This window comes from Streptopelia decaocto (genome assembly GCF_964273445.1).
Source record: "Streptopelia decaocto genome assembly, chromosome: 6".
In the NCBI taxonomy this organism is placed as follows: Eukaryota; Metazoa; Chordata; class Aves; order Columbiformes; family Columbidae; genus Streptopelia; species Streptopelia decaocto.
In genome coordinates this window covers 50,448,577-50,466,056 of record NC_138660.1, presented here as the reverse complement: position 1 = coordinate 50,466,056, position 17,480 = coordinate 50,448,577, and the positions used below count along the sequence as shown (strand labels likewise).

The window sequence follows — 17,480 nt, the reverse complement described above, 5'->3', positions numbered from 1 at the left end:
TTTTATAGAAATATTGTGTTAGATTTTTTGAATTCTCCATATTCCAAACTTTGCTTGAAGATCAAGTGTGATGCAACAGGTGTAAATTTGGGAAAAGAGCACATGCACAGGGAGATGGTGCCGCGAGTGGTTGTTGGGGCCTTTTTGTTGCTTAGTGACAGGCACAAAGTAGTGTGTTAACAGAAAATGTAAAATACACAAATAAAAATAGAAAACTTGTGTTTATGTAAAGGTACAGAACACAGAGTAAGAAGATTTTCTAACACTCAAGATTATAAAGAAAAGTGCGTTATAGGTGACATGTAAGTCTATGTAAGGGCCGGTTAAATTTCATTTTAGCTGTTATTTACATTATCAGGTAAGGGAGATATTGTTCAGTGGGCTGCATTTAACAGTGGAATTAAAATTGGCTCAGACAGTAGCAGCTTTTTGCATGTACCTTTTCCAAATTATGTCGAACTGATGCAAGATATTATTAATCCAAATCTGCAGAAATGTGTGTGGGTTCTTACTGTGTGCCGAGATCTGGTTCTCCCATGAATCATGGTCTGAATCAGAGCTTCAAAATTTGTCTTGATAATGATAAAAGATAATAATGAAGAATAAAAAGCACCTGTTTTGAAAGAACAAAGATGTTTATCAGTATGCTACTTCATTATTTATTTATTTAGCAATTTTTTAAATCATCAAGAAGTACTTAGAACAACTGTTTTATGTTCTTTTATTACTCCTTTGCTTAAATAGTACACTGGAATTTTCAAGCTTGAGCTTTACATTTTTAATCCAGAAATCCCTCAATTTCTTCTGTTCCGTAGTCAGCTAAAAGTTCCCTTCCAGAATTGTTTTTGTTTGGGTAGGTAAAAATGTAAGGATTAACACAATAAAAATGACTTCAGCAAACTCCTTTTTTTTCCTGTTTTTGGAAGATATTGTATAGTAAGACCACAATGAATTCCTGTTTCTAATCTCCTTAATCCCTAATTAATTGTAGTCATTTATTTTGTTTGTTTAGTTAACACGTCCAAAGATTCGAGCATTCACAATTCTGATTTTGTTTTGAAACTCATCACACATGTAAGTTGTTTGTCAGTAGAGAATTTGATGAGTTACTGTAATGCTATTCTGAATCAGTCCTGCTTCTGGGATATCTTGATTTGTTGATTAGGGAAACTTGTTTCTTCTGAGAAGAGGCTTTAGGATGACTTTCATGAACTGGTATGTACCACTTTCACTTTAAAAGTACCTGTTGTGGCAGATGTGGGTGAATTTCATTTGTGAGTTTATTTGTTTGAACTGGAAGGCATCTCTTTCTGGTGAGGCGACCTGGCACGTGATAAGGTTTGCATGGGTCTTGCTTTGTCTTTGAGAAAGGGTTTTGTTTTCCTCTTTTCCATCTGCAGATTCAAGAAGCCTTTTTTTGTTTTGTTTTGTTTTGGTTTTTTTAAACAACTTTGGAGCAGGTTCTTCTGGCAAATGAATCATTCTATAAATCAGCCATGTTGTGTGTCAAGTATCTTCAAAGAGGCTTTTTTCCCCTAGAAATAAAATTGCTATTCCATTTGCTTATCTCTATTGTTATTGTTATTATGATTATGATTATTATTATTGTTATTATTAGTGTTGTAGTAATGCTGTTTCCTCTTCCTTGGTTAAGTTCCTTTGTAATTTGTTACTCTAATACTACATGTGTTGTTTCTGCTGTCCGGTGCCTACAAAATGTTACGAAGAGTGTGGCACACATTAGTAGTGGTGAAAAGCACACCACCAAGATAAGTGTACTAGATGTGTTAGAAATTTGATAATATGACAGGCTGCTCTTTTTTTCATATAAACAACTGCTGGACCTGAACATGAGACAGAACTTGAATCTTTTGAGAAAATCCTTTCTTGTCAGTTCTACTCAGCTGCTGTTCACTGTCAGTGGTTACAATCCTACTTACTGTGTGCGATACAATGCAAACATTGTTTTCACCCTGGAGTCAGTATGTATTCCAGTTGTGTCTGACAGTCCTGACACTTTAGAATTTAAAGAAATGGTTGTTCTCACCTATTGGCTTCAAATTTTTTCAACATGTAACTCTCTTCTTATTTTGCTGGCTGGCCGTTCTGCTGGGCTAGGCCAGCGATCCTGATGGTCACTTTTGGTTGCTACCGTGTATATTTAATGTAGGAGAATTTGCAAAAACAGAATATATGCCATGGTCTTAAGTGGTACTCCTAAATTTAGCTTTTGTTCTTGTACTTCTGATTAATAGTCTTTTACTGTGGGTTTTGTTTTCTAATGAAATCTGTTGATAATTTTACTGCATTACTATGGTGCATCGTATCTTTGGAGAGGAAATAAACTAATTGTGCACATTTACTTCCTTTTTATGTCCCTAACACTTTGCTAGGGAGAAATGTGTGTTGTGTATTTGTTGGTAATATCTTGCTATCTGGGCTATATTCCAATATCAAATTATATTTCTGTAAACACAGTGCCAGTCTTTGCATCCTTGAAAGAGAGGTATACTTAATCTTCGTTGCTAAATTGAGACAATTCCTATTTGGTTTAGTCAAAGCTTTTACACTATAAACACTCACTAAGGCATTAAATTCTCAGCACTCAGCTCTTGAAAATTTATTTTATTAAAGTCTGTGTTTTAAGACTTTAATGGGCTTGTGGTAAAATCTACAGATGAAAACCATCTTTTTTACTGTTTGCATGGCTTTCAGAACATTTTGTATTTCATCCCTGGAAACTCTGATAGTTCTGCATAAAAAATATTTTGGCACCAGTGATGTCGTGAGAATTTTTAAATCATCCTGTCTTCCAGCATGTCCATTCTCTATTAGATTCTTTTTCATTCCAACTGTGTTATTAAAAAATTACTTCATCTAGAAGACTGTACATTTCTTTTGACAGGCACCCAATTCTCTTTGTTGATAAAGAGCTTATTCATACCTATGATGCTGAATTCACAGGCAATATCTTACTATAATAGAGACTTCTGAGATGAATTTCAAACATTGTCATCATGCAGTGAAACAACATATTCATTCCTGAAATTTCTTGAATTGTTCTTAAATTTTGCAAGATGGATTTTACGTTTCCCTTGAAAGGTGCTCAATACCTCTGCTGAACTTCATGCTGTTTAAAAATGCATTTTTTGATTAAACACATTTTAGTTTTTGGTTTGGGTTTTTTACTTTTTTAACATATGCATTCTTTTTTTCACATGACTTTGCAGTGGCTCCTGTATCAGTAAGCTAGCACTCCATGCACAAGGAATTCCTTTGAACATTTGATGTAGTAATATTTTATCGATCACTTCTGTATAGAACATATGCTAAAAGGAAGTCTGAAAAATCTATGTAATCACAACAATTTATTTTGGAACTTGTCTCTTGAGGAGATATTTGCCAGAATCTGGCTGCACCATTAGAGAGCAGCTTCACTGTGTTGTTCAAGTTGGCAAATGAAAATGTTCTCTTTTGATATTTTCATTTAGTTCCTTTGAAACCATGTAGATTCTCAGATTACCATCTGTTTTTTTGATTCTAACCACTGAATGGGACCCAGAAGGTTCTTCTGCTTAATATATGATGCCATTTTCTGTTGTTTCGTTCAAAAACTGTTCAGTCCAGCCTTTAATGGCAATACTTTCTTTACAACATGAGTCACAGATCTTGCATTTTATTGTACTTGTGCAGAGTGTACTATGAACAAATGTCAAACCTTGTCAAATACGAACTGTGGCCTCAGCGTTGCACAGTGGTGCTTTGGTGATGTGCACATTTGAAATATTTGATAGTCCCATTTATTTTAAATAGCTTAAATGTAATAATGGTTTATTTTTTTTTAAATTCACTTTTAAATATTTCCATGCTTTCCAACCCAGAGATGTGACTCCTTTTTTTTTTCCCAAACAGTTTCATATGTTGCTCACGATCGAACTTTCAATCTGTGTAACAGCTTAATCTCGTGATTGAGGTCACTGGACTCTGTGCTCAACAGCTCAGGGCATTACATCCCAAGTGTGCAATTTTATTGATTTCAGTAATATCATGTTAAGCTTTCAATCTGAACAAGTCTTCTGTTGCCTTTGTATGCTTTAAGTTATATTAGTCCATAATAATGATATATTTAAACTGGTTCCAGTTTAGATTTTATTTCACTAGAGCATTTTGTTTTGGCTGTGACACTCACATTGTATCATGTTTCTGACAGTGCTTTTTATGGTAAATTTAACTTTTATTACAAACACTATAACAGAGAATGGGATTGCCTGTGAGCAATCTTCTTCTCTGTTTGACCCTATACCTGTCTTTTGTTCAGCTTCTACACTCAGGTCTTTGCTTTGCTTTGCTTTATTTAGAGCTTATCATGTGGTGATTACCTCTACAGGGAAACCTTTATCAAGTTTTGTTCATTTGTCTGTGAGTAAATTGTGAATCTCATACCAACTTCTAAGTAGTTTGGCGTTTTGTTTTGGTTTGCATTTTCCCATGTTAACCACGAATGTGGGAATTTTTTAAATTGCACAAGTCAATCGCAGCTTTCATTTTGTGTGTAGGCACAGAACCAATGTCCCTCATGGCTCTTCTTCTGTTTAGAGATGCAAAATGTATCGGTTTATGATGTCTCTATTCTTTTGATAGCATCCACTGTGGCGTGTTAGCACAGCTCTGACTTACAACTGTGCTTGCTCTCTGAGCTGCAACCTGGGAATTTTAGCCTAGTCTCTACTATTTACAGTTTTGTGAAATTCTTGCTCTTGTTTTTCAGCAAAATTGCGTAGTATTACTTTAAAAAGCAGACATTTTTCACTCTCTGTCTCTCCTTTTCAAGTAATTCAACTGAGAAGCTGAACAAAATTATTTCAGGTAGATCTGGAAATAGAATCCATCTCTCAGTGCAGTGGAACACTCTGCCTCCTTGGATCAGTGGGCTAAATCCACTGGCTTAGATAGCTTGTTTATAATCACTGTTGTAAATGGGTCTTGGTTCACAAATGCAGCCCAAGAATCCTAATTGCCAGTTTGCTGTTGCTCCTCATGCCTCGCTCACTGCGGAAGTGTATATTCGGCTTCCTGTTAGAGCCAGGTTGAGATGAAGAACAGCATTTCAGCTGAATGTCTTCCATAAGGCACTGCTTTAGAGTTGCTTCTGTGTTCTTCTGCTTTTAAGGGAAAAAAATCAACCACAAACCAAACAAACCTTATCTTTTAAATTAGGTTTTGTAGTCAGCTGTCACTGCAGTCGTGATGCACGCAAAAGCCCATGTGTTCTATTTTTTGTCATTAATCTTTCGTTTTGTCCTGTAATTGCACAGTTATGAAATTTAGAAGATTGAGAGATGTAAATACCAGCAACTTTGCTGATACCTACTGAGTTGGATCTTGGTTCTTTATTTACCACTGCAGAAGTAAGGCCCAGTTTAGCTTGTTTACCTCTTAGTAATTTCTCTTTGGACTTTGACAGGTATTTTGATGTAAATGCAGTGTATCTTCTATACATTTATTCTGTGCTTCACCTGGGAGTTTCCTGTAGTATTGTATGTTAGGTATGGGCACGTTGTGAACCTGGAGCAATGAGGAATGAGCTGTGGCAACACTTGAGTGTCTCCTTATTGCTCATTAGCTTGGACCTGGGATGGCTCCATGTGGATCTGGCCACACGTCTCTGTACAAAACTGCAGGGTGTAATAAGTGTCTCCAGAGTGAGTGGAAGCAGCCAACTTGCTTTTGCATTCTCACCAACCCTAGAGGTGGGATGGATACAGTTTGCTGTGCTGGGCAACATGTGAACTGTGCTGCATTTGAGCTGATTTGGGGTGCTTGTGCCCCAGATGCTCTAATTCACAGCCTGGGGAAATTGTTCACAGGTGATGTGGAGTTACATTTGAGTTACTACAATAGCTTTTTTAAGTATTCACATTGCGCATTTTCTTTTAAAATAAATTTTATGTACATTATGTATTGTAACTGAGTCTGAATGAAGAAAACATCACTGAAATTATATGAAACTGCAAGTTTCTTTGAATCTTTTAAAATTACCAGGGCATGAAGTATGTCTGTCTTTAACACCTTGAAAAAATGATTTCGTGGTTCCAGTATGAATCAAGATTTGTTTCTGAAGAAACATTCTACTTCAGTATTCCTTATGTCAGCAGAAGTGGTATGGTGTGAGCAATTAATAGAATGGGTAACCCTGTGCTGGTGGATATTCCACACATTGCATCTTGCTGAAAGCTCCATATGGTTGTGAAGCATCCTTGAAAAATGTAATGATAAGCAGTGTCTCTGGGTACAAGGGCGCTTTTCAGGATTTCAAAGGTCATTCAAGAGGAAAATTCTTTAAAACAAACAAAAATATCCTCAGACCTTTGTTGCTGAGCATAAAAACCCTGGGGAGTCTCTGTTGTTACACAGGAATGTAGCTGAGATACAGTGCTGTGAACTTTCAGGTCTGTATTCTTTACACTCTTTTGTCATATGGAGTTTGGAGAAATGGCCCCGTGCTCTAGATACAAAAGTGAGAAAGAGGGCTTTGGAAAGTAGGTGCAGCTTCAACTGGTGGGACCATATAGGATCATCTTCTCACAGGATTATTTTGAAAATGAGATGTTTAAAACAGTCCTTTTTGCCATTGGACCTTAAACCATGTTGCTCTTGGTTTTAAGCTTATCTTTGCAATCAAGAGTGCTATCACTGCCATTGCAGAGGTTTGGGCTTTTAAAAGGTATGTTGAAAAACTTGGGAAGAAACTGAAGTGGAATACCATTATGATAGGTGCTGATGGAGACCGTCTTTCTTACTGCTCTTCAAATCTGTTCACCTTTTGAGAAAATGGTCAAAATAGAGCAATCTGTCAGTATTTTGGTTGCTACAGCTGCTACTGCAAGTAGGTCTGTATTAAAGGAATGACAACTGGAAGGGAGCATCAAAGCAAGAAAGCACATCTTCACTCTTTCCAAATCTGAATGTATCTTCCGTTTTTACGTGGGGTAGAGGTGCAAGGGAGGTTGTTGTAAAAAAAAAAAACCCTCCAGGTAAGCCAACCCCTCTCAGTTTGGCAGGAAACAGAAATTGTTCATAACTGCGCTGGCACTAACTTCATGGCTTGTGTGACTGTTCTAGCAGAGCATCTAGACTAGGAAGAGGATAAGAATATGATTTTCTTTTTCTTGACATTTTTCTCTCCTCAAGTGGATCATCTTAAATATTAACACCATCCTCAGTAGTTAATATATTTTAATGTTTATTGTGGAAAATACTGTAATTCCAGGAGTGACACCATAAAAGTGAAGTTCCACTGATCTGTAAGCAAGGTGGTGACTGCAACCCTAAATTTGCCTGTTCTAGAAGAGTCCTTTTTTTCAGCTCTTCCTTTTGATTTCTTAGAGCAACTCAAATAAGGTAATCTTTGTTTTTGCGTCTTCTACAGTTTGTCATTTGGTCGGCAGAATTAAAAAGCAGGAAGGGGGGGCAGAGGATCAGTTCAGTTGTGCTATAGCACAGATGCCCTGAGTTATATATTCATTATATATTGTTTTCCTTTGAAGATCTCTTGTTATGTTACAGAAGATCTCATGTTTCTTGAAGCTGGAGCTTTCTTTTCTTCTTCTTGTGTGTTGCAAATTCTTGGCTCCTTATGTAAACATTCTACTAAAGGCTTTCTCTTGAACTTGTATTACGTTCTCTTTTGCCTATCACTCATCTTGCTGCTATGCTTCTCTATCTCTTCCATGAGAGTGTGGAGTTATAGAAAAACTCTGTTCATCTAGGGTGGAAGTGCAGAGATAACTGACCTGGTGGTGTTTGAGTCAACCCTGGAGATCAGTTCTTTTCAGAGTCAGACGAAGCATGCCGAAGACACGTTTTATGAATTTAGGCACAGCACCAGGCAACCTGAGTCTTTGGTGTGAGCTCTTCAGTCAAAGGCAATGTTGAAAACCTCTGCATCGCTCTTCATTGCGAGATGTGGATGCATTTCTCATGTTTGCAGCTGTTGGCGGCTGTGTTTATCTGTGGACCTAGCTTTGTCTTTTTGTATGTCATCATGTTTGTTGGTAGCCTCTTCACAGTAAGAGAAACACGCAGATAATTTGTTGTTCAGCTCTTCAAGCAGCTATGTATGTGATACGCTGGCTTGTTATGTGGATATTGAGAACTTCAGAAAACCTGTTGTGTTTTTAAAATGTATATACTATGTGTAGTTGACTGTTAGCAATTAAACTCTGCATTTAACCAGCATAATTATTTAATGCCTTTTATTATCTCCTCTTGCTCTTGGCAGTTATTGAAGACCTGACAAACTAAGTCTCTACTCATGATGCATCTGCTTTTTATTTTTTCTGCTCTGCTTGCTTTTCCACTAAGTTTACTGGTAGATGTGAATCTGATGCCGGCACAGAATCATGAGCTGTGTGAATTTTCAGTACAAGGAGTTTTTGAGTCAGCTTGTTGTATCACTGCTTTTGTGCAGTACAGTTTCTCCTAGTGGATGTATGAAGACAATGTGTACTGAAATGGTGTTTTACTTGCTTCAATACACAATTTCTTTTGTTCCTTTCTTTTTCTGTTAAGTGTTATTACTGTTGCTAGCAGGATTTCCCAAAATAATAATTAAAAAATCCCCAGAATTCTCAATAGTTCTTTCCCATTTGAAATACACAATGCACATATTTACAAACAGTTTTGAGTATGAATATGTAAGAGTATTTTTGGCCAGTGGACTGCAAAAATGGTTGTAATTTCTTAGCAGGGCATCAGTTTCACTCACACCTCCAGGTAATGATTCTCTTGCAGGAACATGTACATCGGGCAGCAGAATGAGATCAAGTATTTGCAAATAATGCAGCAAATTTTCCTGTATTGTCTTATCTGGAATTTCTTTATATTGTACTGAAAGTATTGTAATTATAGTTATAAGAAATAAAGACCTAGGCAGTGATCTCCTGTGGTAAGTATAAATGGAATAAAAAAGTTGTTTCATCACATCATGCTGATCCTTTGTAGCAAATAGGGTAGCGGTTATTTGGAAAAAAAAAAAAAAAAAAAGACAACTTATATACATCATAATCCTGGGTTTAAATGTATTATGTATGGGAGTGCTTAGGGTCTGACTTCAAAGTTACATAGATGACCTTAATTTGGGAACTGCGTATTATTTTAGGGATTGACTTTGTTACATTAATAGCATCCTTTTTGATTTTTTTTTTTTTACCTGAGAGTGAAGCACTTTTAAATAAAACATACAATTTAATTCTATTGCATTAAAGGAACTGATACCTTTCATTTGTAATCCTGTAGGGTAGTAATTCTTATTACTGCAATTTAAAAGATAAAGTAATTCTTCTTTCCCTTATTTTAATATATTTTCAGATATGATTCTGGACCAGCAGGTGGGTTCTGGGCAGCTCAGTGAGGATGTTCGTCACAGAGTGCATGAGGCCTTACTGAAACAGCATCACCATCAGAACCAGAAAAAGCTGAGCAACAGGATCCCAATTGTGAGATCCTTCGCTGATATTGGAAAGAAGCAGTCTGAGCCCCATTCCATGGATAAAAATGGTAACGTGTTGCTTTATTTTGCATTTTGAGCTTTCAGTAACATCTGCCTGTTCAGTATCACATGTGCTTGAACCCACAGCTTAAACTCAGTGTGACTCTGCTCTGAAAAGGCACTGTGTAAAAGTGGTACCTTTTACATGAGTGGTTCCTCTTATGCATTCTGTTTAAATTTGGAATTCAGGTGTCCCGCACAGTTCAGGGCTGTTCTTTTCAAGGGGAGGAGCTCAGGTGTTGGAAGCAGGTTAACTGTGTTCGTGTGGTACTCTGCCCTGATTAACTGCCATGGCACGTTATCCCTGGCACAGCACAGCTCAAGGACACTTGTGGTGCTTTAGGCACCCTGGGCCAGCCTTTAGACAGAGCTTGAGCATCTTTGCGCAGTGTTGCTCTGAACTGCTGACATGCTCCATTAGTGCCAGAAATGTGATTTGACTATTTTTTACTTCTGTTGACTATCCAGGGCCTATTTGGTTAAAATGTAATGGAATCTTACTGTAGTTTCTAAGTCTATGATACTGTATGCATTAGCTAGTGTTCAGCTGGTGCTTCAGATTTCATAGCTGAGCTCAAGAAGTTGGAAAATGAGAACAACATTTTCGAGATGATACTGTTGGAGACATGCCGCAAGAACTATACCTTATTCTTTCAGAAAACCACTTTTTGGAAAATCATATTCATGAAAATGAGAGAGCATATTTTCAGAGTTGTTCTGCAGTAAAATAGTGGCTTCTTTTTTTTTTTATTGGTTTCACAGAAGTCTTTATAAGCTGTACTGTTGTTATAGGTTAATAATAATGAAAGATCATTTCTTATTGCCTCTTCCTTATTTACATAGACGCAGGCCTGTGTTATGAAAAATGCAGCCAGATTTTGCAAGTATTTACAATTAATTCACTAGATTTGTACGTTGCAGAATTACCAAGCCTCTGTATCCAGTATCATCACTATACCCACAACATTTTTGTCTGGACACCACTGCACTGTAGTGACTCTTATTCCCCTAATCACCTCAGCTTTAGAGAAATCTCAGTCCCTTCTGTTGCTGTGTCTGTTTAAGGGCCCTGCTGAGCTCCCCTGTCACCCTGGGACGTGTGGCATGAGGGAACACCCGTGGCACAGGGAGGGTGCAAGGGGCAGCTGGTTGATGTGAGGGAAGAGAGTAGTGGTGCAGCTGATCTGCCAAGATAGGCATGTTGGTATAAAAACTGGCTTTGGTTTCAAGGAAGGAACCTTTGTTTTGATTATTGCCATATAAACTTTTAATAAATACTTCTAAATCTAGCTGCTTCCCTGGGAGAGTCTCTCAGACCTAGAAGGCAACATCAAATTTAATCTGAAGAGGATAGTAAAAAGAAACATATAAATTATGCCAAAATAGCATTTTAAGAGTAAGGAAAACGTAGTATTGACTAAGATGTGTGTGAGTACACATATGGATGCACAAGAGCAAAAGTAGGATGATTGTTCATCCTTTTTAAGGCAACTTTCCTGTTGATATGTGCAACTCTTGCTAAAGACTTTAAACAAATATTCAGGAAGCACTTAAGAAAGTCAGTGCTATAGTGTTTATATTCCTGAGTTTCCACAAAGCACAAGATGGCCACTTGCATTCCATAAGCTTTTTTCACTCAGTCTTATATAACAAATAAGCAGTAGGTCCACTTAAAAAGACCCCTCAGTGCAAGCTGTGAAAAGTATCATCAGCTCAATTTCAGTAACTTTCTCTAGCTGTTAGTGGAACTGATGCAGCAATTCATTCCAAAAACATCTCACTTTTGCCGAAGTTTCTTGTGGGAACCTTCATATCTCTAATTTCCCCCAAAATAGATTCTGATCAGGACAGCATCTAAGTCCATATTAAACACACTGATGTTATATACTCAGTGCTTAAGTGATTCTGGGAGTAGGGAGACACATTCTTAGAGGTTTTCCTTTGTCTGTGCTTATTTTTCAAGATGAAAATCTATTGAATTCCAGTTCATGTCTTTATGTAGAGATGAATCAGAGCCCTCTAACACCTGGTAAAAAAATCACTGGCACTTTCACTGTGTTAGCTTAAATGTACCATAAACAATAGAAATCTAAATAATTTAGGAACATTTATATGAAAGTAAATCAACTTTTTATTTGAATTACAATGAAGAGTTCCAAACCGAATATTTTTGGACACGTGTCTTCTAATCAGTTTGAAGCATTGTTCTTCTACTTGCATCCTTCAAGTGCAAATGCACATTTGGCAGACTCCTGTACTGACCTCTTCAAAATAGATGATGGCCCTGTGATAAAGCAAGGAGGGGTTGGTTTATTTTAAATTTCTCTCTTACCATCCATTACACTGTTACATTAAAAAGTCCAAACATATATATTTATATTTTTTATTGCATGAATTGTACTAAAAATAGTGTTAGCTTTAGAAGAGGAAAATTCTGTCTTAAGTTTTTGGTTTTCAAAGGAATCACAATTTTTTCCCTTTTCAAGGCAACAGTAAATAAACAGTTCACAGCCTTGAGTGGCAACTGTTGCCCCAATACTCTGGGATTAATGGAGTGGGGAAAGAGGTGATTCTGGAGAGCTGCCTAATTTTAGACATACTGACTGCTACCTATGCTGGCATACTCTTAGTTATTTTTTTTACTGTGGGTAACTTGCAATAGTATGCGGTGTGTAAATTATACAGGAATCTGTGCTGAAATGCTCAGCTTTCAGGAAATGAGGAGCCCTTGGAAGCTTGACCAGGGGTAGCAGTGAGGTTTCTGATCATTATCTGCTGCCATTGCCTCATGACCCAAATGCTAGAGGTCAGCTACAGTCTTATGCTCACTGCAGCTCTATATTTCTTTTTAGAATGCAATGGAGTATCTGTACAAGCTTCTCATAATAAGACAAAAATGAGTGTTAAAATATAACTTTGGATCAGGTGAAAGGAAAAGAACAGGTAGATAAATATTTGTAAAAGAAAGGAAAATTAAGAGAGATAAGCACCTTGAGTTATTGTCAAAAGTGACTTGTGAGACACAGCTTTGTTTCCTGAGAGCAAACTGGTAAAATGTAGTCAAGGCATCATTTTAGGCTGATTATTCTCATTATGCACAAACATTGTGTAGAATGTATGAACGCAGAATGTTTCATATATAGCAAACTGTAGCAGTATTTTTCTCTCTTTAATAGAAAAATGCATTAAAATAGTAAAACATTTTATTATTGCTTTTACTTTCTGGATGAGAAGCTGAATTCACAGAAGAGTGCAGGGAGAAAAACAGATCATCTCAGGTAATACTGATGAGCTTACAGCTCAGATCAGACTTTTCAGCAACAGCAATTACCAGGAGCTTTAGAAGAGCCACTTATTTGCCCCTGTTGAAATGAGGCAGAGGAAACTGGATGCTTTTTCTGCACAAAAGGGAATTCTTAGTTTGGTTGAATTTGTGTTTAATGTATACAGTTTAACTGATAACAATCCTTAGCAGTCTGTAATTTGTAAAATAAGTGATTCATAGCCATAAGTCCTTGCCTTCTGGGTTACATGGTACAGCTGAGGATGCAAAACTCCTTTGACCAAGTTCTTGACTATGCTAGCTTATCAATGTGTCCATTTCCAGATATTCCAGAGCTAAGTGTGAAAATGAAGACAGAAACTTAAATTCAATGTATGGCTATGCAGCTGACAGACCACTGTGATATCTTTGCTGGAAGATAGTTGTACATATGTTCTCCCTCCATTTTTTCTTTGTTTAAGAGTCTGTCAGACTATCTAATTAATTTGCTTTGTATTTAGTAGTATTATCTTTTGTTTACAATGGCTTTTCTTCACATCCTCTGCAGGGCTAAGATGTCAGGGTGCTATGGATTTACCATGCATTTTTAATGCTGCCATGCTGTGTTTAAATCTCACTTTTCATTAACCATCAAAACTGTGAGAATTAAAAGCCTGCTTTTGATGTTCCAATAAAAACGGCAGTCAAATTTGGCATAAGAGCAGGAAAAATGACTTTTTTTTCTTAAGTCCATTCTGACACCAAATACCCCAAATAGAAGGTCGCAAATAATTTTAGCATAAATAATGTAAAGGCAGGTAAAAATATGAGTCTTTGTCATTTATGAGTCTTTGTCATTAGTAAACAATTTTTAGAAAGTTTGATTTGTAAAGCAATTTAACTTATTTTTATTTTCTACTCTACCTGAAAACTGTCTGTAAATTTCTATAACGTGGTCTAAAAAGCCACAGACATTGCAAATACACAGCACTTTTCTATTGTTACAGGAATGCTAAAATAAATTCATAAGCCTCTCCCCTTTTAAAGGGTTCTCCAAGTCAGAATTTGAGCATGCGTGGCACGGGAAGGTAGAGAATTTGACAAATATATAGTTAGGAAAAGAAGCTTTTATCACATCAGTTTTAGTTTTTTGACTGGCTATTTCACTTTCAGTCTCAACTTCAAATTACATGTGTGTGTGTGTGTATGTAATGAGTTCTAACAGACCTTTTACTGATTAAAATCAAAGAGGAAGGAACTAGAGGAGAGGAGCATGGCAGGTTAAGTGACTTGTAAACTGTATTTCCAAGCACCTTGCTGAAGTGTTCTTTATCCATAACAATGTTATCTTATGCCTGTTTTCTGTTCCATATCCATATCCATATCTATCCATATCTATCCATATTTATAGCTGCTTCTTCTCCCTTGATGTCAGAATAGACACTTTATTAGCGTAAAAATTGCATTACGCCACACATTATGTCTAATTTTGAGAAATTCTGAAGTTCTAAGGAGAAGTTTATCAATATGCCAAAGAGCTCGAAGAAGGCAATGGCACATTAAATTGTGGATCTTCAGAACTAACAGCATGAGCTGCTGGAGCAGTTCATTTTGACGTGTTCTTTTTCAAGCCTTTTTCAGTTAGTTAGTGTGATGGACTGGTTTGGGCTTCATTATTTTACGGCAGTATGAGCACACACAGAGGTGTTTAAGTCTATGCTTGGGTGTCTAAGGACAGTATGCTTTAACATCCCAGTAAGTCTAAATTACCAGTTATGTGATGGTGTTTGTTACTTTCCTTGGTTTCCTGAACTCTCCTAAGCATCAGTTCAAGCATTTATGCTGTAACTCAGAGCTAGCTTACAACATCTGATGTCAGTACTGCCACGTGGAGAGAGACAGATATTACTTGGAAGCCCAATGAAAATGATAGGGAGGAATGCCTAGGTATGTGGCCATGTTCCTTCATTTTGGAAATAAGTCACAACAAATGTCATATACATACCCAAGTTTTCTGGCAGTATTGGATCTAGATCAGATGGATTGCTCCTGCTTTCCTCGAAGAGAAGGCAAACCCAAAGATAGTTAATTCTGGCTTAAAATTAAATTAAATTAGCTAATGCACTATTTATTGTTTTATATTCTTCTCAAATGTATATATTTAGATCAAGTCGTATTATCCACAGGTTTTTATATTATTAAAATATAACTTGTATTTATGAAAACTTTCATCTGATATTTATTCTTTCTTTTTCCACTTTTCCTTGTACCTATGATAAAATGTGTAATCTATATGTATAAAGCGATATCATTCATCTGTTTATTTCTTTATTTTGCTCTTTGTTGTGTCTGTCTCTAACAGGCTCATCTCATCTCTGTATCTTCCTCATCTCCTATCCTTTGGGTTCTGTAAACTCCCTGAAGGTTCAGAGGTAGTATAAATACCTGTTCTTGCTTGGGCTTCAAATCATTTCAAATGTACACCCATGTCTTCATCTCAGTTTCTTGACAGCATGCAACTTCTTGCTATAGTGATTAAAAAATACCTCAGGCCTTTGTCAGCAGTTCTGACACTTATGAGAAGCTTGTGTGGAATTATGTTTTTTTGGGGAAAAAAACCCCAACAACAGTGATTTCTTTATACGTTCATTTCCTTATGTCAATTTGTAAAACTGCAAATCATAGCATTTTAGTTAAAATTGCATGACTTCATGTGAATTATGCTTGTGATTCAGGCCTAGTGTTAGAAAAACAGCTAAAGTATCTTTGTCCTCATCCTTTAAATAATGTATCATTAGCAAGCACCAAATCTGCATACAGTCACGCACGTACAATGGGAGTGACATGGCTCTCCACCAACTGAAAATATTATGCATCAAGAGGTCTAAGAGCACATATACAATTCTGTCTGCAAAGTTGGTATCACTGCTCTGTTATATTAGAATTTTAAGGCATACTAAAGAGAACTTTTTATATTTGAAAAATTGGTGACTAGATGCAGTGGAAAGCCTGTAGATTGTTATATCTGGCTTCCAACTCAAATTTTTTTTTTTTTTTTCTGAATGGGTAGAAATCTGTATTGTCTAGAAAAATAAGCAATTTACTTTCTGGTTCAGTTTCCTTTGATGTGTCAGTTACATCCAGTTTGTTTCCATTAACTGTGATTTGTATCTGTAGAACTTGTTCTTGGTTTTTGTCATGCGTATTTTAGAGACCTCTTTGATTTTGATTAATAAATGCAATACACATAGTTAAATGTCTGAAGCTTTAAATTTTAGGGAGTAAGAATATGTTGCATGAGACATTTATTTACTGGGATTTTTTTTTTTTAATTTCGCAGGACTGAGTCTTAAAATGCTGAGTTCTATTTGCAAATGCAAACATCTATTAATGTAACAAATATGGATTTAAATGTTTTGATGGATTTTGATTTTTAAGATGCTTGGCTTTTGCATGACATAATATGTTTTGTGTGAATTCTTGCTCTATCCAAAGCTCTGGCAATTTCACATTATCTGAAAAACCACTCATTTTTTATGTATGCCAACTTAAAATATAATTTTGAAAACTGTGTTGATATTGGCTTTTTAATACATAGATAAGCCTTAACACCCATTTTAGTGTGGTTTTGTCTGTTAGGTATTAAGTTCCTTTGTATGTAGGCTGGATATTTCAATGATACCACATTGTGCATTTGTTTGATACTTTAAAAAATCCGAGTGGCACTCTGAGTTCTTAAAGAATGCAACTTTTCAGGTGCTTTATGTAGATTGACTGCAGGGTAAATCGAAGCTTTTAAACTTCAGATTTATAAGGACTCAAAGTACTACATTGCACTCTTAAAAAATAAAATATTTACCCCATATGATGTGTAAACAAACATTTTACTTGAGAGAGCTGAAACGGAACTGGTAAGAACAAGTCATGGAAGAGCTGAATAAATGGCAAGTCTGTTGCTGCTTTGATTCCCTGTTATTGATGTTTTATGCCTTCACCATTCTTACCAGCCTAAACCCCACACTGCCAACTCAAAGAAGTAATAAACCATTGCAAGTGTTTTTCTCGGACATTAAAAGCCTGGCTAGAGTTTGGTGTTTTTTTTTTCTTTTGCACATAGTAACTTTGAAAGATCCTATATTATAAAGATAAAATTTGGAGAACACTTGGATTTAGTGTAACTGTATTCCAGAGACAATATGATCCAGTGGTGACTGTTGATGATTTGGTGTTTTCTTTTAGTCTAGGTATGGTGTGACATCTCCTCTCTTCATTCATATAGCTCTTTAATTGCTTTTTGCTTCATGGGACCATCATGGTGCCAGTAACTATTTCCTTCATTGAAGGAAAACAATCAGTTGCTGAAATTAAGTGACTGGAGGATAAAGCACTTATGTAGCAGTGAACAGGCTTCAACAAACTGAATATTTGTAATGATATTGGAAAACCAGTGTAACATGGTGATACAAATGTTCACTAGGTTGCCATCAGTATGTTTTTGGTCCTACCCCATTGGGAATTACTCATGTATTAAACAGTATTCCCCCAAAAGACACCTCCTTTAAGTCAACATGAACTTATACACTAAATTAATATTTGCATTTTTTTTTCGTGGTTTCATATCTCAGAAGTAGAAAAAGCTACCAAATATAAAAATAACCACGTAGCATT

General features: G+C 36.3%; 1 protein-coding gene across 2 annotated transcripts in view; it reads left to right on the top strand.

Annotated features, from left to right (window-relative positions):
* The window catches only part of SLC4A10 (solute carrier family 4 member 10), a gene marked incomplete at its 5' end in the record, with an annotated part of 153,202 nt that overhangs the window by 87,143 nt on the left and 48,579 nt on the right, over nucleotides 1–17,480 (top strand). For both annotated transcript variants that reach the window (XM_082055425.1, XM_082055424.1), the window contains one exon: nucleotides 9,370–9,558. In XM_082055425.1, coding sequence (XP_081911551.1) covers nucleotides 9,370–9,558 — 189 coding nt within the window. The remainder of the gene's footprint in view (nucleotides 1–9,369; nucleotides 9,559–17,480) is intronic.